The following is a 24,255-nucleotide window of genomic DNA, read 5'->3' on the forward strand; positions in this document are numbered from 1 at the left end:
ACAGCAACTGGGAAGAGCAAAGCTGATATACTGTTGCCGCTGGTTTAATTCTAGTCTGAATCTTGCTACAGAGCAGAGAGGAGCTGTGGGAAAGACCAGATTTTGGGAGCTAGCTGGCTGACTTCTCTCTGGGTCTCTGAATGCTTGGGACCCTTTTTTCCTGGGGCTATAGACATTAAAGCCCTCCAGATGGGTCCCCTATGGAGACTCGGCAACATAGAGATCCCCACTCCGTGGTCTCAGGCCTTCGCTGTGTGGTGCAAGTCAGACAACCTCAGCAGGTTAAATCCAGCCCTTGGTAGATTCCTTTGGGGAAGGCCGAGCACATGCCCGTCTTTCAGGAGAGCCTCTCGCAGCTCCAGCTTTGTTTTGTCCAACGCTGGAAGAAGCAGACTTAAAGCTTTTCATGACTGGGAATTGTTTGGCCTTTGTGCCGGGTCAGCTGGAGTAAACAGGGGGATAGTGAAGCTTGAATGCTGAGTGGCGGGGTGGTTTGTTTTACAGAAGAGATGATGAAAACAAAAATGTCCAGCTAGCCCCTGACATGTTCATTAGTGAAAACCACCATCGTAGACTCTCCTTGACTGGTGTCTACAGTGTGGCACTGGGGAGGGGGCAGCTTGCTGATGATCCTTCAGACATGCTTTGTACAGGGCAAGTGGCAATCCTGGCTGTCTGGGTAGGGGGGGTTCTAACTAAGGAAGCCAATCATCTCCCAAGTATATCGGTCCATCCCATTTAGTTGCATCAGTTGTATCTCAGAAATATGAATGATTGGCAGTCATCTGATTTGAGTGTTTTTGTTTCCTACAGCTTTGCTATGCTCCCAGGAGAAGCTGGGCACTAGGAAAACACAAACACAACAGCTCCCACAGAGCACATCTGCTTGCTGTGCGTGGTGGGTCTTAAAGCTACTGACTCTTACATAAAACACCTGTTTCTGAGCTTGTGGGTTCATCACTGAATTGCTGACTGACTTTTTCCCTTCTTGAATTGGGAGGCTGTAGGGAAGCGGTTTTAAAGAAGCAAATGCAAAGGAAGCTTCCTTTGCAAACTACAGTAGAACCTCAGAGTTACAAACACCAGCGTTACGAACTGACCAGTCAACCACACACCTCATTGGGAACTGGAAGTAGGCAATCGGGCAGCAGCAGCGACCATAAAAAAGCAAATACAGTACAGTACTGTTCCACATAAACTACTAAAAATAAATAAAGGGACGAGCATTTTTCTTCTGCATAATGAAGTTTCAAAGCTGTAGTAAATCAATGTTCAGTTGTAAACGTTTGAAAGAACAATCATGTTTTGTTCAGAGCTATGAACATTAGAGTTGCAAACAATCTCCATTCCCGAGGTGTTTGTAACTCTGAGGTTCTATTGTATTGCTCCATGATGGTCTGATTCTGCCAGGAGCTGAGCCCTATCCACTATGGACTTTGGGAGTTTGACATTCAACTCCATGGAGAATCGGGCCCTATACCTGGTTACTGGAACTTGCAGCTAATCTAATCTTCATCGGATGAAGTGAGCTGTAGCTCACGAAAGCTTATGCTCAAATAAATTGGTTAGTCTCTAAGGTGCCACAAGTCCTCCTTTTCTTTTTGCGAATACAGACTAACACGGCTGTTGTTCTGAAACCTGCTAAGAAAGACTGCTTGTCTTGTGATGTGGAAGCAAGTTTGACAACCCCCACCCCTCCCCCTGCTTAGGCCAGTTACGTACAAACAGTTTTGTTTATATGTGTAAAAAATAAATGAATCCAAACAAACAGGAAAGGTATTTCCTGTGTGTGAAAGGCTGTTCTGTTTATGCCACAGCAGAGACAGTCACTCCTCTTTGACCTGATTGCTGAGGATCAGATTCAGGCAAGTTGCACGTTCTCCCTTTCTTGTGTCATGACTGGCTGTTGTATTCAGCAATGCTTCTTTATGAGCAAGAGGAATGTGCGTGTACTGGGACTTGAGATCCACTGTGTGACTACACCACTCATATCCTCTCAACAGCTTGATCTCCAGTATTAAGGGCTTGGCTAGCCACAGTCAATTGATCCACCTGTATCCCCAATCATAATGTTCTGTACAGTGTTTTCAGATTCTCTTACTCGTGTATCCAGATCCACTGGTTCCTAAACCACGATCACACACTGAGAAGCACTGTGGTCTAGTAATTAAGGGTAGTCTCCACTCTTGGAGACGGGACAGTGGGCTAGATAGACCACAGGTTTGATTTAGTATGGCAATTGCTAGGATTGTTAGTCAAGACCTTTTTGGGTTCTCTTCCAAATCCTGCCACTAACCTGCTGTGTTACGGACAAGCGGCTAAACTTTGCCCGGTTTCCCCTTACTTGCATGCCTTGCAGGTGAGTTGTGAGGGTTGGCAGCTGATTACCTGTAAAGTGCTCTGAGAGCCTTCACTTACAGGAGCTGTTCAAGTGCCATGTTACCATTTTGACATTCGCTTGAGGTGGCAGTGCAGGTGAATGCTGATGGTGGCACGTGCATTATTGACACATGAGGGCAAAGCTTTTCCTGTGCTTTTCTTGAAGCATTCAAGGGGCACGTGGCTGGATTGATGTGGGGGAAAACCACCGTAAATAGCTTACAGCATGGGCTAAGGAATCGTGCATAGGACTGGAGCTTGAGACTTGGGTTCCAATCCACTCTGCCACTGACCTGCTGTGTGACCTTGGGCAAGTTCCCCTTCTGTACCTCCTACCCTTTTGTCTTGTCTGTTTCAACTATATGCTCTTCAAGTTTAAGGCAGTCTCTTGTAATGGATACATGTATTTCTTAGCATGATGGGGTTTCTTGTTCTTGATTGGTTACCTCTTGTCACTACTGTAATACAAATAACTAGTGCCTAGACTGGGTCCTGACTTGCTTACTGTGACAGGGATAGGATTTGACCCAATGTATTATGTTCTAAACTTAAAATAAAGCCGCACTATCTGAGGTTTGCCAGTGTGGAGCACACAAGACTTGAGTTGGCATCGAACCAGTGAGCTAGAGGAGAAAGGCTCCCTAGACAATTATCAGTCTCTTTAGCCATCCGTTGCACTCTCCACTGCCCACCCCACCCCGAATCTCTCCAACTGATGTTTCTCCACCATTTTCCTCCTCCTTCAACTGGTAAGTAGGCTCCAAGAGCAAAAACAACTCTTCTATGTCAATTGGCCAGTGAGTGGTTGTAACATACTCTGATAGTGGATCCACACCCCTCTCATTCTAGTCTTCACCATCTTGTGATGTGCTGATATAACCTCACATTGTGTGGGACATCAAGCTCTGATGCAGTGTCACGTGATGAAGTTGTAATGTTGTCCTGTGACATTGTGCAGACCTCAGTTCGGTCTGATGTTGCAATCTGTCCAAGGCTTGCCAGTAAGAAACTGGACGGCACCATGAGCATCCGATTCCTTCCAGGAAATTCAGGATGCATGGTAATCCTAACTGAACCCCAAATCTGTCATGTCCCAAGAAGTGCCTGACTCCTCTTAGTTTGAGGAGTAAACCTACAGCTAATTCCTGAGTACTGTGGTGACTGCTGAGATTCTAGCCTGGCTCAAGCCATTCTCTGCACCTCATAATGAAGTTTGAGAGCGTTTTAACATCTTGGCAAGAACCACGATTTGAAATTGCGGCGTACTTGGAGACGAGCTGGCACTGGTAATGGGACAGAGGCTTTCATCTCCAGGTCAAACACAGCTGAGTTGTTAGCGACAAAGTCGTGATCTTCTGACTGCTGGTTCAGGGCTTAAACCAGGCAAGATGGGCTTTGGGCTGCCACTACAAGACTGAGTCAGGAGGCCTCAGTTCTGTTCCTGACTCTGCAAAAGATGTTCTATGAGACCCTCAACAAGGTGTTTAATGCTGCTGTTCCTTAATTTTGCCATCTGTTTTAAGACTGTGGGCCTGCCTACAGGTTAGGCTTGGTGAGAGGCTTATCTCCTTATCAAAGAACCTGGAAGTCAATACCTGTGGCTGGAAAGTGCTGTAGTGAAGAACTAGGTGAAGTTACTTGGCTCAGTTTGGCCCCGATTAGACAAACATCTTGCTCCTAATTGGGGTGCTTGCTGGCAATTCAGCAGCAAGGCCAAGGACTGAATGGTCCAGGGAGACTACATTATTCTCCCAGGTCAGGGTTGTGGCATGCTGCTGAGGGAGCTTGTGCCGCTGCAGCTCATGCAGTGCCTGTCCTGTGGATAACGGAGAAAACTTGTCCGTCTCCAGAGTGAGCAATCGGCATAAATATCATTTATGTGCTTATAGTAGCAGAGGCCCCCACTTGTGTTCAGTACACGAAGGGGCACCCCTTGCTGGTATGCTTGCATTACTGCTGCTGCTAACAAATTAACCTTACCACTTGTAGTGCAAGACCTTTTCTGATAGGATCCCACACTGCGACCTGTAGGAATCAAGGTTGGTTCTCATTATTTAGTGCTCCATTTGGTGAGACAAGCTCTTCTTGGTTCACCTTTCTTCCATGCTCAAGCATATAGTTCATCCTCTGATCATGATCAGACCAAAAGTGCAAGGGACTTGCTTCCAATGCCGGACTGCCTGTTAATTCCAGCTCTTGTTATAAGGTAGAGATCCCCCTCATCCCAGCAGAGGGCAGCCCATGCCAATAGAGGGAGACTGCACATTCCTTCTGAGAATTATTTTTTCTGTAACTGGCCCTGGGTATTGCAGTACACTAGAGTAATACTGGGCTTGGTGACAGAGCTCCACCTACTGGCGTTTCTAGATATTGCAAGTCACAGGTGGTTCCTGGTAGAATGCAGTACATTTTAAGTCTGTCACATGGCGTAAGTTTCCCTAAAAGAAATATAAAAGCCACAATGCAGAGTTCCTTAGTCTCTCCCCCACTCTCACCTTCATTCTCTCCTCCTCCTGGCCACGCCCCAGTTCATTGTATCGGCGTATAAATGAGAGCAAGTTTATAGAATATAACTTTTTTTTTTTACACATGTTAAAACCTTCCATGTTCTCCTGAAGCTTCTTAAAGAGTGACAACAATTATTCCAGCTAATGCAGGGAAACCTAATTTGCTGAATATATATATATATATAATTTTTTTTTTTTTGGTAGGGCCAAATTTTCAAAAAAGCTCAGGATTTGCATGTAGTTAATATAGAAATGTGCCTGTGGAAATAACATGATTGAACACGTGTGTCAGGTGATGGTGTGTGCAAATCGCTAGTTGTGCATACGAATGGCTATCGAGACTATCACTAAATGTGTGCACTATGATTTGTATTGTAATAGTGCCTAGATGTCCCTACTGAGATCAAGGCCCTGTTATGTTAGATGCTGTAAAGGAGAACCTGCCCCAAAGAGCTGCTTATAGATAAGACAAAGAAAGGAGGAATTATCCCCATTTAATGGATGAGAAACTGAGGCATGGATTAAATGAGGTCACAAAAGGAGTCAATGGCAGAGCCAGGAATTGATCCCAAATCTCCTGGATCGTATTCGTGTTCTAACCACAAGATGATCCTTGCTCATTTTCGTGTGCACAGTCATGCTCTTTGTATGTCCCAGTGTTGATAAACAATTTGCGTGTTCTGTCTTTGGCCACTTTCTTGCAAACTGATCCTCTGATATTATGGTATGGAGAAACAGAATGTATATGTGGGACTGTGTTTAGTGAATATCTACCAAAAAAAAAAAAAAAAGAGTTCTGGGAAATACTGGGTTTGGTGCCTGGGGAGTTAAATACACATGCACTTCTCTTGATCCCGCATCCATTCACGAGCAGAGCCATTTAGTTCAGCAGCGAGTAAGCACAGCAGGATCAAACCCACAAAGTGCCGATTCCCTCACCCAAACCCACCTGGTAACTTTGTATGTTGCCAGTCACAGCTGCTGGGCAGTTGGATGCTGGGATAGTCCCATGCGTGGGACAAAATGGCCCCTCTGTACAAAATGGCAGTGATAGTCTGCAAGATGGGGAGGTGCAGTTTGTTGACTTCTCGTTTGTGTTAGTTACAGGACTCTTCTCAGGCCCACGTACAAAATGTCTTACCGAACTGTGACCACCCTGGAGTGGAGGTGCTGTCCTGGGTTCACAGGGAGTAACTGCGAAGAGGGTAAGTCAACTGGAAATCTGTATCTCTTCCCACAGAGTCTTGGTGGGACAGGAGGAATTGGGTTTGGGTGAGTTTATTTTGGCTGAGTTGCTCTTCATTTCCTCAGTTCATCATATGTGGGTTTCTCTCTCTCTCTCTCTCTTTTTTTTTTTCTTCTCCTCCAAAAAACTCCATTAATTTTCATATGAAACACACATTTTTGTATTGCAAGCCAAGCTCTAAAAGGAGAGCATGGCAGGTGAGTCTGGAAGCCATGTGTGTGCCAGCTGTGCTTTCAGAAACCTGCCGTGGGTAGCAGAGCACCCAGCTGTGACTTGGGCATGGGAGTTTGCCGTTGGTGGATGACTGATGCATTTTTGGTTTGATACTCCCATTGTGCTCTCCTTCAGAAACCATGAAATCCTGCATGCAAGCTTGTCTCCTCAGGGGAAATGTCATTCACGTTAAATGCAGGAACCCCCCTCCCCCCATCCCACATGAAATGGAGATACATCTCAAAATACATTACCATCAATTACTGAGGTCAATGAAATTGAATCATGAACCGCCACTTATAGCCTCTTAAGTTTATGCTAAAGAAATTGAATCGTTCATCTTCTAGACTGAGCTGCTTTATTACTTTTGTGTCCCAAATTTAAGCCTGGGCAGGTTAAGAGGTAGGCCTATGTCTATCCAAAACACAGCTGTGTCCCTAGAGGTCTATTAACTGAAATTACTCACTGTCCTCGCTACATGGAGATAATTTTTAGCTTCTACCATACACCGCACAATTCAGTGTGTCTGCATTTGACATCAGATCTGTCACATTGGGGGAAAAAAAAGGAACTCATTTTTTCTTGAAAGGAAGAAAGGAAAAGGTTTTCCTTTCTTTTCTCACCTCAACTGAAGATGAGCGAGTGATTTTTTTTTTTTTTTTAAATTTTTTTGTATTTTCCTCCTTCACTTTCTTTAGCTTATCTGCAGTCTCCAGGGTTTATGAATGTGCGGTGCTTACGCATGTCGTATCTCTGATACGGGAGCATCAAAACTTGCGTCTTGCTATGAATGCCGTATGGCTACAAGTGGGAAGGCAGGCTGGGTAACCTGGGCCCTGGATTGACATGTAATGAAGGTCGGGATGGGAGTGAGGGCCATTGGCTGTCAAATGCGGAGTTATCAGGAGCTTTCAGCTTCTCTCCTACAAGGCATTCTCTGACCATGTCCCGCCACAGGCAGTCCTGGTTTGTTTGTGCCATTAGGTCATGGCATTAAGCACGCCGCAGACAACTCAGGTGACTCTGCAAACTCTAAATCGTCCTGTGACAGTTGCAGAAAATGAAGCGTGTGGTCCTAAGCTGGTCACTTCGTTGTCATGGAAATAATAGCCTCCCAAACCTCGTGGAAATCTAAACCTAGTAAAGCTACTACAAAGCAGCCCTGCAGCTCAGGTTCTCATTTCAGCAAGGTACTAAAGAGAATGAGTCAGAAAGAGAGAAGGCCTGGAATGCAGTGAAATAATGGCCAAAGGCCAGCTTGGTTTCTTAGCTATCGCAGCACTGAATGGTGGCATGGACGTTTGATAGACATGGCAAAGGACCAGTTACTGGCAACACACCCAGCAATGAAGATTCAGCCTGGTACAGAGTTCAAATTGAGCTGTGCAGCCCCATTAGCCCTCAGTAGCTTAGCACAGATATAAGCGATTACAGCTTTGTAAGCGATTCCACAGGTGGAAAAAAAAATTCTTCTCCATCCCTCTCTGTTGTATCCATCTCTGGAGTGTTAATGGGAGTAGAAAGCCATAGACGCTTGTTTGAGAGAGTCAGCAAAGAAGACTGAATACTCATGGGAGCAGGTCTGTTGGACAAGGTGACCATTTTATGTAGTTACTTCTCAGTGGAGAATATTCCTTTCAGGCTTGCATACGGTGTTCCGGAGCGTTGACAAAGTAAAAGTGAGAAGCAGCCCCCTTTTCTCCCATGTTCACACTCTCTTTCAAAACATCTGGAGCAATTGCGAATCCCAGCTCCTGAAAACCGAACCCCGATCAGTAGAATTGCGAGTTGCTGCTCCCTTTCTGGCAATGGCGTTGACCCTAGTGGCTTGTACTGAAAAACAGAGTGAAAATCATCAGCTAAATAACAAGGACATCAATTTAAATTCATCTCTCTTTATTTGCTATTGCTCCGGTAATGTTAGGTGTTAGTTAGTCTCGCTAAACTCTTTCAGCTGCAATTTTCTCTGTATTTTCAGTTTTTGCTTAGTAGAGGATCAGTTTCCGTTTCCCGTATATAGTTAGTTTTTTTCCTATGGGGCGGATATGTGTGTGGGGAACAGCAGTGAAGGATAGAGATCCGATGAAGTGAGCTGTAGCTCACGAAAGCTTATGCTCAAATAAATTGGTTAGTCTCTAAGGTGCCACAAGTACTCCTTTTCTTTTTGCAAAAAAACGTGATTAGGAAACTGCATGTGTAAAAAAACAACTTGGAAAAAGTAGTAATTTGTTCTTCCCCTTCTCCTGATTCCCTTTTTGCTTTTATTTTTTTAAACTGTCTCTTTTAATCTGTGAATGCTTTTTGTGCTTAGAAGTCAGTGTGGCTGCATGAGTGTAATTGGGGACAGAATTTGCTTCTTTAAAGGTACATTCTGACCACAATATGAAAGTCCTGTTCCTCAGATAATCTCACTGTACTGCTCCATCTGGTTTTATTTAACGTGAACAACAGTGATCACAACTGATGGTCCCAGCTTTCCACTTGCTTAAGAGGAGCCTTGTTTTCCTTCTGTGTCTGGAGGCTGTGGTCTCCTTTCCAAGTGGCACTGCCTTTTCACGCCCAGAGCTGATTACGACGATAGAAAATTAGGGTCAAGCAAAATAATTGTGAGGCAGTTTGGGGACCGTATTGTGGGTGGGCGGCTCCGAGAATGAGAGATGGTGAAGTGACAAGTTTTAAGGACTCCTCTTTAGGCCCGTGGGACCACTTTTTGGAGTGCAAGGCTCAGAAAGCCCTGGCAATTTGCTCCTGCCTTGATCCACAGCTACAATGCCAATCCCGCTTTTTATGATTCCTGAGCGGTGTCTCTGAAGGAGCCAATGTGGCCTCTCCCAGTGAACAGATTTTTATTTAGCTTCCATCGTAAAAGGATTTTGTCTTGTTTTCTTTAACATTTAAAGGGTGGAAAGACACCATTTCAGTAACTCGGAGTCTGCAGCACAGCCACCCCCCACAAAGTGCTGCTTTCAACTACCGGAAGGGGGCTCCAAAGAGGATGGAGCTTGGCTGTTCTCAGTGGTGGCCAATGACAGAACAAGGAGTGATGGTCTCAAGCTGCAGTGGGGGAGGTCTAGGTTGGATATTAGGAAACACTTTTTCGCTCGGAGGGTGGTGAAGCACTGGAATGCGTTACCTAGGGAGGTGGTGGAATCTCCTTCCTTTTGAGGTTTTTAAGGTCAGGCTTGACAAAGCCCTGGCTGGGATGATTTAGTTGGTGGTGATCCTGCTTTGAGCAGGAGGTGGGACTAGATGACCCCTTGAGGTACCTTCCAACCCTAATAGTCTATGAAACCCAGGACATGTAGGGGAGCAGTGATGGTCTGTCCTTGTTCTCCCTGGGTTTCTCTTGCGATGGGGTAGTGTGGGATGGAAGGCTGGTTCGGTGGCACTCTGAATGTCTTGAGGTGCTCTGGTTGTCACAGCCTTCTCTTGTTGGAAGTCTGTCCTCCCCCAGGGTGCTCCCTCTCCCCTTCAGTAATATACTGCACATTGAGGGAATGAACAATTGTTAAACTCAGTGGAGTATTACCAAGTGTCTTGACCTTTAGCTAATAGGTTCAGTTTGAGAAAGTAACCACTTAACTATCACCAGCTGGCGGGCACCAACTTAATGCTGATGGCTGCAGATTGTTTGGATTAAAATTTATCTCTGGAATTTAACTCTTGCATAGCAGCTGACAAAGAAAAATCTTTGTGTGTGTGTGTGTGGGGGGGGGGGGGTTGCTTTACTCAATCTGCTGAATGGGGACAGCTGCTTTAATTATCCCCTTTAAATCACTCTGCCCTTAGAGGGAAGCTGCCCTACGCATACCCCACCTCTCTCTCCTCCGGGCATGTCAGCATTTGAAAAGGCCCAGCTAATTCCTGCACTATTTTTGCAGATCTCTGAAGAGCTAATTCATTAGGTGGTTTACTAGATTCCCCAGATTGCACCAGACCTTAAACTGCTTCTTGCAACAAACCCCTTGCTCTGCATTGGACAAAGAGGGAGACTTGACAGAAATGAGTCTGGTGAGCTTAACTGTCGGTGGATAATTTTTATTTTTCCATTTTATTTTATTTTATTTTATTTTTTATTTTTTTAAAACTGGAGCCCTTGCTAGGACAGGAAATGAATCCACTGAGCCACCCAGCCTGCTGAATGCTGATATAAAGAACATATGGAAGAGGGCAGTGCAAAGGTGAAGTGGTTTAGCGATTGCAATCATGCATCAAGCTGATTGATTTGAATCCAAGATGATGCTGACATTTCAACCCAAGCTTGTTTTCTATTTTTCCCCCTCCCTTGATGGCTGAAAGTTCAAAGCCAAGAAGAATCTCCTGGGAGAGGAAAAGGGTCCCTAGTCTATTCAGGGGCTCAGCACTGCATTACCATTAGCTAGCTAGTGAAGACCTTGTTTTACTTTACAAATCTGACTTTTTTTTTCTAACTCAGATTTAGGATAGTAGCCAATAAGCTGTTTACCCTTCAAACAAAGTGTTGACAGAGTATTTGGGACTGCTCCCTGCCTAGACTATCCCTCCACTGTTAAAGTGACACTGTGTCTTTAAAGGTATGTTTTAAAAAAAATAATGGTTTTTTAAAAAAAATATGATCCTGGTTCTGAATGATGATTAACTCTTTCTGGTCCTTTGCATTCTTTTAAATGCTCTTTAGATGAGCATATAACAATTTAATAGTAAAATGACTGTGTGTGTGTGAGTGACCCTTCATCCTCAAGGATTCAAAACATTTATTAGTATTTGTGTTTCTAGTACCCAGGAGCAAACAGCCAACCAACACGGATTAGAGAAAGTCAGAGAACGTGGTAGAGGGGTGTGTGAAAGTGAGTGACAGAGCTGGGTGTGTCTGGGATTTCTAAAGGAGTCTAAGGAATTTAGGCACCCAACTCCCTGAATGTATCGGAGAAAAGGAAAACTCCCCTACCCTTGAAACAAAGGAACTGCTGGGCTGGAATGGGAGAACCAATCTGCTTCAGCAAGGCCACACAGTGGTTCTCACTATGGGAAGGGAAGACCAATTTAAAATTAAACTGGAGGGTGAATTTTAAGCAGGCAGCATATAGTTACATAGGCAGAATTTTGGTTAGGACACTAGGATTATTACTCCTTCCCTCCAAGAAAGCTTTCTTGAGATGGTAAGGAGTCAACATTTCAGTTTTGCATCTCTTCTGTAAAAACAGATGCATTTTCAAAATGCTGTGTCTGGGGGTTTTCTCTAATTTCTTCAATTTAGATCTTGGTTTATATGAACCCAGGGCAGTCCCTTAATCTGTGCCTCAGTTCCCCATCTGTCAAATGGGGGTAAGAGCACTTTCCTATCTCACAGGTATTGCAAGGATAAATACAGTAAAGATTGTGAGGTGCTTTGAGATCTACTGATGAAACATGCTATATAAGAGGTAGGGCCAGAGTTCTATACCAACATGTGCTGTATTTTACTTAATAATGGTGTATGTAGGTCACAAATTGCTTTAACATATGTGGGTGAGCATCACTGGCCACTGAATCACATTGCCTCCTTCCTGTGTGCTTTCCTGTGAAAATATTTCTGATGCTCTGATTAATTTTTCTCCACACCATTAGCACACGCTGCTTTGGAAATAGGTAAGTTAACATGGTGTAGCTGATTATTCTTGTGGGCAAGGGTTTTTGCCAGTGGTGTATAATTGCTGCTATTTCTCATTTTTCTTTCTTCCATCTCTTGGAAGATTTACAGTAGTACCCAAAATGTCTGAGAAGAACAGCGTGGCTAGGTAAAGGCATGGCCCTGCTTATTCTGTCACTGTTCACTTCTAATACTCTGTTTCTCAGTTGGATTAAAAAGAATCCAACTGCTGTGTGGATCAAGCAAGCCTTCCTTTAGGACAGGGAAATCCTCTCACAGATGTAGATATCTGAACACTGATTCTGGATCAGGGAAGTTTCATACTACAATTTCTGGGCCTGATGCTGATTTTGAATTCACTGGTCTAAATTGGGAGAAATTCAGTTCAACAGATGTAAAACTAATGTGTGCGTGAGATCAGAATTGTCTGTCTTCCACAACAGAATGATCACCACAACCTGTAGGAGCTGGAGGGTGTAGGCTAAGGAGGTTAGAGGAAGACTGTTAACGCTCAGTGTACTGATTTGTTCACAAGAGGACACCTTGGCTTCTATTCCCGCCTCTGCTGCATTCTCACCATGTGACTTCAGGCGAGTCAGTGAATATCATTGCCTTGGTGCATTGTAAATGGTGTATCTGCCAATTGTGCAGCAGTGTTAGGGGCTTCCTTAATGTGTTTGCATCATACCATGGGGTCCTGGTTCGTGACTGGGGCTTCTAGATGCTACTGCAGTACAAATCATTTTGAGAATCCTGTGTGGAAGGGGCCATTTGAGGTAAAATGAAAGACATGTGCTTTAAGTTCTGAAAAAAGAAAAGAAGTACTTGTGGCACCTTAGAGACTAACCAATTTATTGGAGCATAAGCTTTCGTGAGCTACAGCTCACTTCATCGGATGCATACTGTGGGAAGTTTAGAAGATCTTATTATATACACACAAAGCATGAAAAAATACCTCCTCCCACCCCACTCTCCTGCTGGTAATAGCTTATCTAAAGTGACCACTCTCCTTACAATGTGTATGATAATCAAGGTGGGCCATTTCCAGCACAAATCCAGGGTTTAACAAGAACAGATTGATAGAGCCAGAAGAGTTCCCAGAAATCACCTACTACAGGACACGCCTAACAAAGAAAATAACAGAACGCCACTAGCCGTCACCTTCAGCCCCAACTAAAACCCCTCCAACGCATTATTAAGGATCTACAACCTATCCTGAAGGATGACCCAACACTCTCACAAATCTTGGGAGACAGGCCAGTCCTTGCCTACAGACAGCCCCCCAACCTGAAGCAAATACTCACCAGCAACCACATACCACACAACAGAACCACTAACCCAGGAACAGATCCTTGCAACAAAGCCCGTTGCCAACTGTGCCCACATATCTATTCAGGAGACACCATCACAGGGCCTAATAACATCAGCCCCACTATCAGAGGCTCGTTCACCTGCACATCTACCAATGTGATATATGCCATCATGTGCCAGCCATGCCCCTCTGCCATGTACATTGGTCAAACTGGACAGTCTCTATGTAAAAGAGTAAATGGACACAGATCAGATGTCAAGAATTATAACATTCATAAACCAGTCGGAGAACACTTCAATCTCTCTGGTCACGCGATTACAGACACGAAAGTCGCTATTTTACAACAAAAAAACTTCAAATCCAGACTCCAGCGAGAAACTGTATCCAATTTGCAAATGACTTCCAATTCAGCAATTAACTTAGGCTTGAATAGAGACTGGGAGTGGCTTAGTCATTATGCAAAGTAGCCTATTCCCCTTCCTTCCTCCCCCCCCCCCCGATGTTCTTGTTAAACCCTGGATTTGTGCTGGACATGGCCCATCTTGATTATCATACACAATGTAAGGAGAGTGATCACTTTAGATAAGCCATTACCAGCAGGAGAGTGGGGTGGGAGGAGGTATTTTTTCATGCTTTGTGTGTATATAATATCTTCTACACTTTCCACAGTATGCATCTGATGAAGTGAGCTGTAGCTCACGAAAGCTTATGCTCCAATAAATTGGTTAGTCTCTAAGGTGCCACAAGTACTCCTTTTCTTTTTGCGAATACAGACTAACACAGCTGTTACTCTGAAACCTGTCTTTAAGTTCTGAAGCATCTCAACCAAAGTTTTATAAGGAATATTTAACATCTCCTTCAAATATACAGAGTGAGCAGCAGACCCCATTACAGTGAACTCAAGATCCTCTTCTCAAAATTATCCATACTGAACATGTAGCTGAGTAACAAGAGGGAAATGGAGGAGATGCCAGGACTAAGTGACCAATAAAATGTTGATTTTGTCAGTTAAAGTACGTTTAGTTGTAAATTACTCTAAATATTTCACTTAGCTGGTGAGAATCGGTCTTGTCTGTTTTCCTAAGTGACGCATTGTCTGAGAAACACCCTACAAAACTGAAATTCATTATACTTCCAGTTGTGTCCCAATACAAGGAACATTGAAATTTGATCTTGTGTTCCTCGGTCTAATTGTGTCTCTTTGATGATTGATAGACTTTTAAGGTGAGCAGGGACTTTTAAGATGATTTTAGTCTCACTTTCTGCATAGCACAGGCCATAGAAGCTTACCCAGTAATTCCTGCATCAAGCCCATAACTTCTAGTTGAGCAACATCCTATCTTTATGAAGTGATGGAGAATCCACCACATCATTTGATAAGGGGTTCTAATAGTTAATTCCCCTCACTATTAAAAATGTTCATCTTATTTCTAGGCTGGGTTTATCTTGCTTCATTTTCCAGCTGTTGGATCTCATTCTGCATTTGCCTCTATTTATGAGACCTCTTTTCTAGACGGTCATGAAGTTGCCTCTTAACCTTCTCTTTGGTAAGCTAAGTTGAAAAGATTCCTTAGGATGGTTAAAAACTTTTTATAACAGGAGTGTTTGTGTTTTCGGGTACTATCAGATTCTCAATGGGAGAGACTTCTAATGTTAGAGCAATGGGCTTGGACTCCTACTTCTAGGGCTTGACTCTGAAATATGCAGATCTGAGTCCTACTGAAGTCAGTGGAAGCTCTGGATGCTCAGCCCACTTGAAAATGAGACTCTGGAGTCTCTCCATGGCTCTGCCACTCATTTTGCTGGGCAAGCAGATTAACCTCTGAGTCTTAGGAAAATGGGGCTATCTCTCTACCTCGCATGAATGTTGGGGCTTAACATTTGCAAAGCACTTGGTCCTACTCATGCGCTGCAAAGTATTATCAACAAACATAAATTGGGAGGATGGGTATAAATCATTCGCTCATCCCATAGATAAAGAAAGCATTTCTAGGTTTGCATTACTAATAGGATGAAGTGCCAGAGAATGAGTATAAATTGGACCTTGGTTTTTAGAAGGGGATCAAGGCCTTTTAAAATTTGGTGAGACAAGTTTGTCAATGGTATATAGAGGAAACTCTACAGCCTAACTCCTAGTAATAATGCTGTGTTTGCTGGGGGGGAAAAACGATGAAGCTGGAATAGCAGCAGTCCTCAAAGTTTCTTGAAGTAATGGGTGGCGGCAGGGAGTGTTCTGTGGTTATAATAGGGAGTTGGAATCAGGACACATGGGTTCTGTTTGACTGTTATGGGCTCACTGAGAGACCTTGAGCAAATCACTTCTGTACCTCCATTACAAAGCTAGTGAAACTGAGAGAATACGTCAAAAACATTGACTCTCAATTCCGAATGTGTAAGCATTGTGAGTTCTTAAGATGAAAGAAAATATGGATTCTTGTTGCCATTGTACTCCTTTCTAAAAACTTCCATAGGATTTAGGTGACAACCTGAACAAATAGGGAATAAATGATTTCAACAGTTCTTAAATGACCTCTTGCTATGAAAAGCATTCCTCCAAACTATCTGAATACTTACTACCTCTGTTTTTTAAAAAAAAAAACAAAAACAAAAAACCCCTAGATACTTTTTTGGAAAGTGGCTATTTTGGTGGTGGGCTGATAGCTCAGTAACCCCTACTTTAAATTTACCCCAAATTTTGGACACTATTCCTACCCCGCACCCTCCTGATGCCCACCATATTTCAAAGGACTCTGACATATGTTAATTTTAGAGTGTTGAGGAAGGTTGACCTTTAAACAGAATTTTTGACACAGCCTTAACTATAGTGACGCTGCTGCACCACCTCGAACATACAAATATTCAGATCTAGCTACCTACACTGCTCCTCTCTTAGGTTCTGGGGGCTTCTGGAATGGACATTCGAGATCTCCCAAGCTATTTAAAGGGATACTACTCAGTTCCTATACCCAGGTCTCAACTCTGACTGGCCATGCTGACCACTTGGCAAACTCTGGCTTCAGGCAGCGTGTTGGTGTTGCCCCAGTCGGCTCTTCAGTGGAGTTCCTGGAGCGTGTGGTAACTGTTGGAAAGGGGCGCAGCCTGATAGAACTTTCTGACATCTGTGCCTCAGGACTACTTAGCTAGGCTCAAAAACGTTACTCTCCTAGCTAGGGACTGTGTCAAAATCCCCCTGTCAGGTTTCCAAAGATGTTGACACTGTATTCCATCCAGCATCTGAGTTTTCATTTTTATTGGACACTTTTTAAATCTGGTCAGAGGGTAACTTGATTCAGCACCTAATGTCAAAATAGTTGGAATGCTAAATATCTACAGATGTTATCTTAGAGTAATGATGATTAAAAAGCTGCCTATGTTCTATGGCCTTGTCCGCATTTTTTAAGCGGCATTCAAATTGAACCAGTATTTACAGAATCTTTATTTTTGGTAGGTTGTTTGCTTCCTCTTGTGAAATGTTTGAGAGCCTCATGTTTCCCCTGTACTGTTTTCAAAACTCTTAAATGACCAAACCTCCCACCTGCAATGGATGGGTTTCCTATGTATTGCCTTATTCTTTGTACTGCATTGTGCTAAACGCTGTTGAAACTGAGTCGGACATGGCCTCAAAGGGCGTACAGTCTAGGAGATGAGACGGAGAAAGGGTGGGCGGGGGAAACTGGCTGGGAGAGGAAGTGAGTTGCCCGTGGTTGCACAACAGATAAGGGAAAGAGCTGGGTCCAGTGCCTGGCTGAGTCTGTTCAACTGGAACACGCTGTCTCCCTGTAGGTACAGACATCACGGCAGAGCTCTGCTGTGAACTTCTGAAATTATCTTTTGTCTTTGCAATGTATTTGGCTCCTTTCTCATTAGGATTTGCTCTGCCTCTAGTCTTGTAGTTACTGTGTGAGAGGTGCTGAACATCTTGCCCTCACAGAGTTCTATCGGTCCAGGGACATTTTTATGGCTTCTCTCACTGTGATATGAGAACCCTGGGAAAGGATTTAAAATAAGATTAACCGGAGGCAGTTGGAACTCTGCAGGAACAGTCCTTGAGGAAGCAAGTTGGGTCCCAGGAGCAGAGCACAGAAGAGGTGCCGGGGCTCAAATGGCACCATAGACTTGCAGTCCAGCAGACATGCCTCCCTTTGGCTGTCTTGTAGCTTTCTCTGATGTATGAATGGTAGGAGAGCAGTAGTCGTGATCATGTAACCCTCATGGCTGAAGAATGGCAGAGGACTCAAAGGCAAAGCCTAGAAAATAAAGATGAATTGCTGCGATAGGTCTTGGTAAAATGCATTAGGAGATGCTAATGCCAAGCATCTTCTTGGTCAATGTCTGGAGCTATTATTAGCAATAGTGGTTTCTCTGAGGCTTGTCCTAATTGCATATTTTCTTTGTAGAGAACTTTTCAAGAGTTGAACTCCTAAGATCGCTTTGCAAAGCAGATAAAGATCAGTCAGAGAAGCCTTTTAGAAAGAACTGGGTGCAAAGGTTTATTCTGCAAGAGGGTTCCTACACGGATTACAGACAAGCAGGCACATCTTAATTTGTGAAATCAGAGTGAAATTCTCTTGCCTACGCTATGCAGGAGATCAGGCCAGATGATGATGGTCCTTTTTGGCCTTAAATTGTATGAATCTTTAAGGTGTCCATTCAGGTCAGAGCAGACACTCGGCTTTGATGATGAAAGCTAGCTCTTTGGTCAGCAGCAAATGCTGTCATTGTGGCTCTGATATAGCCCTTATGTGTTTCTACTGATGCTTTTTACAGCTAACCTGCCTTAGGGGAGAATATTGACTATGAGAATGGGGCTGAGTAGAGGGAGAAATAGAGTATGGAATATTTGATGTTAAATTTCTTTTATTTTGACCTAGAACATTTCCATTACATTCATTAAAGGTGAGTTTGAGTCCCTTAAAAACAGTAAAAGCATGAATGTAGGTTGTGGTGCTAATATTGGCTATTGGGTGTGTTTAAAAATCTAGGAGCATGTAAATGTCTTGGGCAACTTCCTATGTCCGATGACAAACTTTTTACACAGATGTTTACACTATCTAGGAGTCAAAAGAAAACTAATAATTGGAAAATTTAAGAGGAGAATCTTGAGCTAAGTTTATAGCCTAAAAACTCCTCTCGGGAGTGTTTTTTCCTTGCTTACCTTCATAGCTGTTGTCTTACTAGATCCTTGTACACTGAATAGGTTACTATTTACTCATTGCATTCCCTTCAGATCTTCTGCAACCCCCTGTTAAATTCCCAAGTTTCTCAATGATTTCCTCCCAGCCAGCTTAAAAACTGTTGGCTGACGGTCTTTCCTGACCACGTGTGGTTTTGTCCCCTTCTGATGGCTAGTTTTTGGTTCAAATATTGCTTCCTTGCTCTATTTCTGATACAGCTTGAGGTAAGAACATGCTTCTCGTTGTGTGAGCTTTCAGAGTATTGCACTGAGCAGCATCGGCTGGATTTTATTGGCAAGGCTTTCACTTTGTGTCAGTGGTGGCAGAACCTCTATGTGCTGAGGTCTAAAGAAATAACAGTAAATGAAAGCGTTCAAGACAGGAGGCGACTTCACTGCCTGGTTTTCAAAGATGTCAGCTGGAGAAGACTTGCTAGATAATCCAGTCTGTCCCTCCCATTTCAACCTGGTCTGTTTACTAATACCAAAGGTATGAGGTTCTGCAAGATAAGGGAATAACCAGATTGAGGCAGTACAGAGAGGCCTGTGTGCTCTGCAGTAAGCGGGACCTAAGGTTCATGGCAAGATTTCTATATTCTATGCTGAGGCTGATGGAAATCTTGTTCCATCTTCATTGGAAAATCCATAAAATGTAGGTTTTTAATTAAATAGTATACCAAATGCATTATTCTAGCGTCTGTGTCTTTATAAGAGCAAATACAAATTATTGTATGCTTGTGATGGCACGTATGGTCTTGCAAAAAGAATATGGGGAGCAGGGGTAGGCAGGGATCTGATGATGATAATCTTCAAATATTTTAAGGGCTATTATAAAAAGGATGGTGATGAATTGTTCTCTATATCCACTGAAGGTAGGACAAGAAGTAATGGTCTTAATCTGCCACGAGGGAGATTTAGGTTAGCTATTAGGGAACACTTTAACTAGAATGATAGTTAAGTTCTGGAATAAGCTTCCAAGGGAGGTTGTGGAATCCCTGTCACTACTGGAGGCTTTTAAGAACAAGTTGGAGTGACGCCTCTCAGGGCCAGCTTCTAGGTTTACAGGGTCCTGCCTCAGTGCCGGGGGCTGAAGTTGATGACTTCTTGAGATCCCTTCCAGCCCTATGTTTCTATAATCCTCTGAATTCTGAGCTATTATTACAGGCTTAGGGAGAGGGCACTGCATCATTTTATATTTCAAAAGGGTTTTTTGTTTTGTTTTTGCAATGGTAAGAGCTACGAACATAATTTTAGAAATGAGTTCAGATTCTGAAACACAGTCCTGTGACAAGGAGTGCAAGCCACAGTGAATTCCTTAACTGCAGAATGCACAAGAGAGCTTACGGGGTGCAGCAAGTATGCATGCTAGTATAAAAGTTATACATTAAAGATTTTTGTGATCAGTTGATTTTTACCTAGTTCCTTGCCTCAAATAGTTCAGCTGTTTGAGCAGGATTGAGGCAAGCAGTAAGTTTTCCTCCGAGCTGACATCTTTATTGGCCTGGAGAACATTGTCGTTTCAGAAGATGACACTCCCGTCAATTTGTTTTTACTTGAGATAGATAGTTCCTCTTTAGGTATTTGTTCATCCTGCCAAGAACCAGTGAGTTGTGCCTTTCAGCTAAGCACAGCATTAAATGTAAGAAAACAGATCCCTCTCAGATGTAACGGGAAACTCCTGAACAAACCTTGGAAGTCTTACAAATAAAGCCAGCCTTTCTCAAAGGGAATCATGGTGCGAACCATTTCCATGTCCTCTGTGAAAATAAATCTGGTGTTACTGTACAAAACCCCCAAATGTTCTGAACTTAGTAGGTTAGTATTTTTGCTTACAGCTGTGGCGGGTTTCTAAAAAAGCAGCGAGATAGCAGTGCGGTTGCACCAGATGCTTTTAAAGGCCTGAAATAGAATTCATTTTAGAATGGAGGGGTAAAATAGCATGATGAGGTAGGGTAAGGGGAGTTGTATGGTAGTTGGGGAGAATGGCTTAATGGGCTAATAACAGAGTTTGAAGTATCTAGTGTAGACTCATGACTTCAAATCCCAGTAGAGTCTGCTCAGTCCTTCATCATTCCGAGGTACTGAATATTGTGTAGTTTACCAGGTTCTTTCAGATAAGACTTTAATATCAATTTAATACAATACATTGATATTAAAGATCCAGTGACCCTTTTCATAGGGGTTGGACCCAGTGATCTGACTCTAGTTTTCGCTTTCCCCATTGCTATGTTGTGTACCTGTTTGCTGCTGCTCACTATCCCAGAGGTGGCTGCCTTTCAGTGGTGGTGTACATACATAGTTTAGGAAATGCTTTAAAAACAGTCTTTTTGTTCTGTTTGTACAGTGGCTAACACCATGGGGTCCTTGCCCATGGTTAGGGCTACTAAGTGCTACGGTATTAGAAATAATAAATATTTATTATAAACATAAGGGCTACATAGTATGTTGCACCTTAAAACATTAACTAATTCTCCAAATACCCCCACAAGTTAGATATGCTCTCCATTTTAAAGTTGGGGGGAAAACAAGATAGAGAGGGTAAATTAATACATTCATTCAAATTTTTAAAATTTATGGCACCAATTCCATAAATTAAACTCATACTGTAAACAAAAGGACTGCCCCTAAATATTCCCATCTTGAACAAAAGGGAAAAAGATTAACAAATCTGGCGCAAGGAGTGGGTAGCAAGTTCTAAAATTAAGGATCCCTCGCAGTGAACACTCTCTGCCAGCATCTGTCTTGTTTTATATAGAGGGATTTCCAACTTGAATGTCTGCTCATCTCCGCTGACATGGTCTGTCGGGGATGGGAGTGGGGAAGAGACGCTCTCGAACCATTCAGGGCTTTGTAAATGACTCCCCTGAGGTTAGAAGAAAAGTCAGTAGCGAAGCTAGCAATCACATTCAGGAGTTACTGACTGGCTTTTGCCCTGTCCTCTGGATCCAAAGCCACTATTTATAAATAGGGGAAAAAATGTGACCCAAGAAATCATAGATTATGAAGTTTAACGTCCGTTCAATACCAGGCAAATTGCAGAGAGCTATTAGTCAATAGTTTTATTAAACACACTGATTTAGTATCTTCTGTTTAACTAGTTTAGTGGATCTTGGAAATACAGCAAACCTAGTGTATTTCAACTTCAGGAAAGCAATTGTTATGGTTTCACAGGGTTTTCTCATGTGGAAAGTGAGAGGAATGTGTATTAGATGGACCGACTTCAAAATACACATACAGTTTGCCGAAAAGAAACCCTGCGGTGTAATTAGTAAGGGTTCAGTTTGTCAGTTTGGGTGGAGGTGTCGGGCAGAGTTCCACAGGGGATTGTTCTGGGTCCACTGCTGTTTGATATTTTCGTTTACAAGCTGGTGGAAGGGATGGAGAGCATGCTAATCAGAGTGGTGCATGATACATTGCTGAGCAGTGCTGGGAATACTGGGTAGGCTAGGATTAAAATGCAGTCGGATGTTGATTAAATTGGAGAATTGGGCAGAAATCCATAAAATTAAGATTCAATCAAGGACACATGTCCAGTAGTTCACAGAGGAAGGAATAATCAAACGCACAAGTCTAGAATGGAGGGTAACTAGCAAGGCAGCAGAACTTCAGGGAAGAGATGGGCTTCAGGGAGGACGATTGAATAAATGAAGCTGCTGTAACTGAAAGGGAGGAGGGGAATGATACTGGAGCCTGATCCAGCAGACACTTACTGCCAGGTATAGTGCTCACCACTGATTAGCCAATGGGGGTGCTCAGGGTAGTTAACATTTTAAGGCCTGATTTTCAGAGCAACAGTTCCCACAGACTTCAGCTGGAGTGGTTAGCTCTCAACACCTCTGAAAATCAGGCCTGATTAGTGTTTGCAGAACGGGGTCCTAGGATTTTAAATAGTATAGGAGGGGTGGGTGTAGGAGATTAATTATTTTTAATGAAAATGCTGGTGGTGTATATCTCTTAGTAACGAGGTGTCTGCATCTACAGGATGTGGGCGATGCATTTTATAACTGTGTTCAAAAGGAACAACAGCACAAACTGGCTTTCTTAAAAATTATTTCATACTTGGTAGTCATGAATGGTTAACTGTTGGTTTGCAAGGGGTAGGTAAGAAATGGGCACAGGCCCCCTGTAATTGTTCTCCCTAATATGATTTAGGGTCCATACCAGAGTAATACACACCGTTAATTAACTCCAAGAGAAGTAGAAATATTACAGGACAGCTTTGCTTATAAGTATGTCAAAAAGGGAATTAGTTGGACTAGTTTAGTAGCGTCCTTAAGTTTTTTTAAAAACCACAACGATATCTGGAAAAACTTGATTGGTGAATTTTTCCTGGACATCAGGTGCACTAGTGAGGTTTGGTTGTTGAAGTCCTTTGAATATATTATTTGCAATGTGGAGGAGAACAAAAGGGGAAGGACAGGGATAAGAATATTATTGTTCTGAAGTGTCTTGTTAGGTTCCCCAGCTGTGTGAGCAAGAAATAGCTTAAAGAAAGGCTCTGAAATCTCCTGGGATGAAGTACTTCAATGTCCAGTTGTATGGTAAATTTGTTCTGGCTCTCCTAGAGTTTGTGTCTAGTCTGATCTCCTGACTTGTCTCTCTCTTGGATAAAACATCCGACTGCTCCAAATATTCAGGTTTGCTTTTTCATTTTGAGCTCAGCAGGCATACAGCAATGAGTTTACAGGGTTTTCCAAGTGAGCCTGAAGGGACTTGTTGGCTAGAATTTGGACTCCTGGCAAGCAACTTGCCCCAGCTCTTTTCAGTTATAAACTCCGGCTTCAATCCCTGGCCTCTTATAGATACTGAGCACTGCTGCGTGTCTTTGGCTGATCTGCTGCTGGAAAAGCACAGATGTTTCACAATGCGTAACAATGGGCGCAGCATATCAGAAAGGCAGGATCAAGGTCAGGCTACAGATGCAGCAGCTGCTACATATGCAGCTCTATCTTGATCGGCAAATGCTAAACATTTTTTCATTGGTGACAAATGTCCCCAGGTGAGGAATGCTAGAGCCACTAATGCCAGTGAAAATAACGGTCTTTTTTTGCCGATTTCCTAAAGCTTTTAAATGCTACCCGTGGATAATGCCTTTCCTGTGACCAAATCCAATGGCAGAGCATTACAGTAGGTTTTGTCCTCACTGAGTACTTGTGCAGTAGGATGGAGTGGCTAGAAAACCATAGCCTCTGTGGAGATTGGAACTGCTGTGGATCTGAGACATTCAGTACAAGCTTCCTCTATTGGGGACTGTGCAACACATTGGCTAAATGTGTTGTGCTCTTGTCTAGTGGCTGAGTCATGTGGAGAAGAAGAGCCGAGGATTGCTATCCGCTAATGTGCTCCTCCTCTACCTTGAGTGTTAGAAGTCTGTGCTTTGGTAATAAAGGTCCTGGGTTTTCTTCTCACTGACTACTCATGGAGGGGGTTGTTTCATATGACTCATGGTACTCCGATGGACATAGCTCCAAATGCTAAAGAACGTTGTGTGGCTGCAGGGCTTCCAACTGTTGCTATAAAATACTGTAGTCCTGTAAATAAGGGGATTTGCTAAACCTTGCTTTCAACATTCTCCCTCCATCTTGAAAAATCAAGGGAAAACTTAAATAAGTCCTTTCTAAGGCTCCTCATCTGTCGGGATGGGATGGAGAGGATTGATGTTGGTTTATAAATAATACATGTGTGCGTCTCACTTGTGTTGTAAAATTAGGAATCCAATAGCAAGAGAGCAGTTTTTTATTAGCCACAAAGGAAAATAAGCTTCACTCAGTATCATGCAAGTAGCTCAGATTCTTTTCCAGCACAATGTAGATGTAC

At 43.1% G+C, this 24,255-nt stretch overlaps 1 protein-coding gene across 3 annotated transcripts in view; it reads left to right on the top strand.

The window, feature by feature from the left end:
* COL26A1 (collagen type XXVI alpha 1 chain) overlaps positions 1 to 24,255 on the top strand; it is a 227,510-nt gene that overhangs the window by 53,970 nt on the left and 149,285 nt on the right. For 2 of the 3 annotated variants that reach the window (XM_073315529.1, XM_073315531.1), the window contains exon 3: positions 5,988 to 6,091. In XM_073315529.1, coding sequence (XP_073171630.1) covers positions 5,988 to 6,091 — 104 coding nt within the window. The remainder of the gene's footprint in view (positions 1 to 5,987; positions 6,092 to 24,255) is intronic. The other variant, XM_073315530.1, reaches the window with a different exon arrangement.

The sequence above is a fragment of the Lepidochelys kempii genome, chromosome 17, assembly GCF_965140265.1.
Source record: "Lepidochelys kempii isolate rLepKem1 chromosome 17, rLepKem1.hap2, whole genome shotgun sequence".
Classification (NCBI taxonomy): domain Eukaryota; kingdom Metazoa; phylum Chordata; order Testudines; family Cheloniidae; genus Lepidochelys; species Lepidochelys kempii.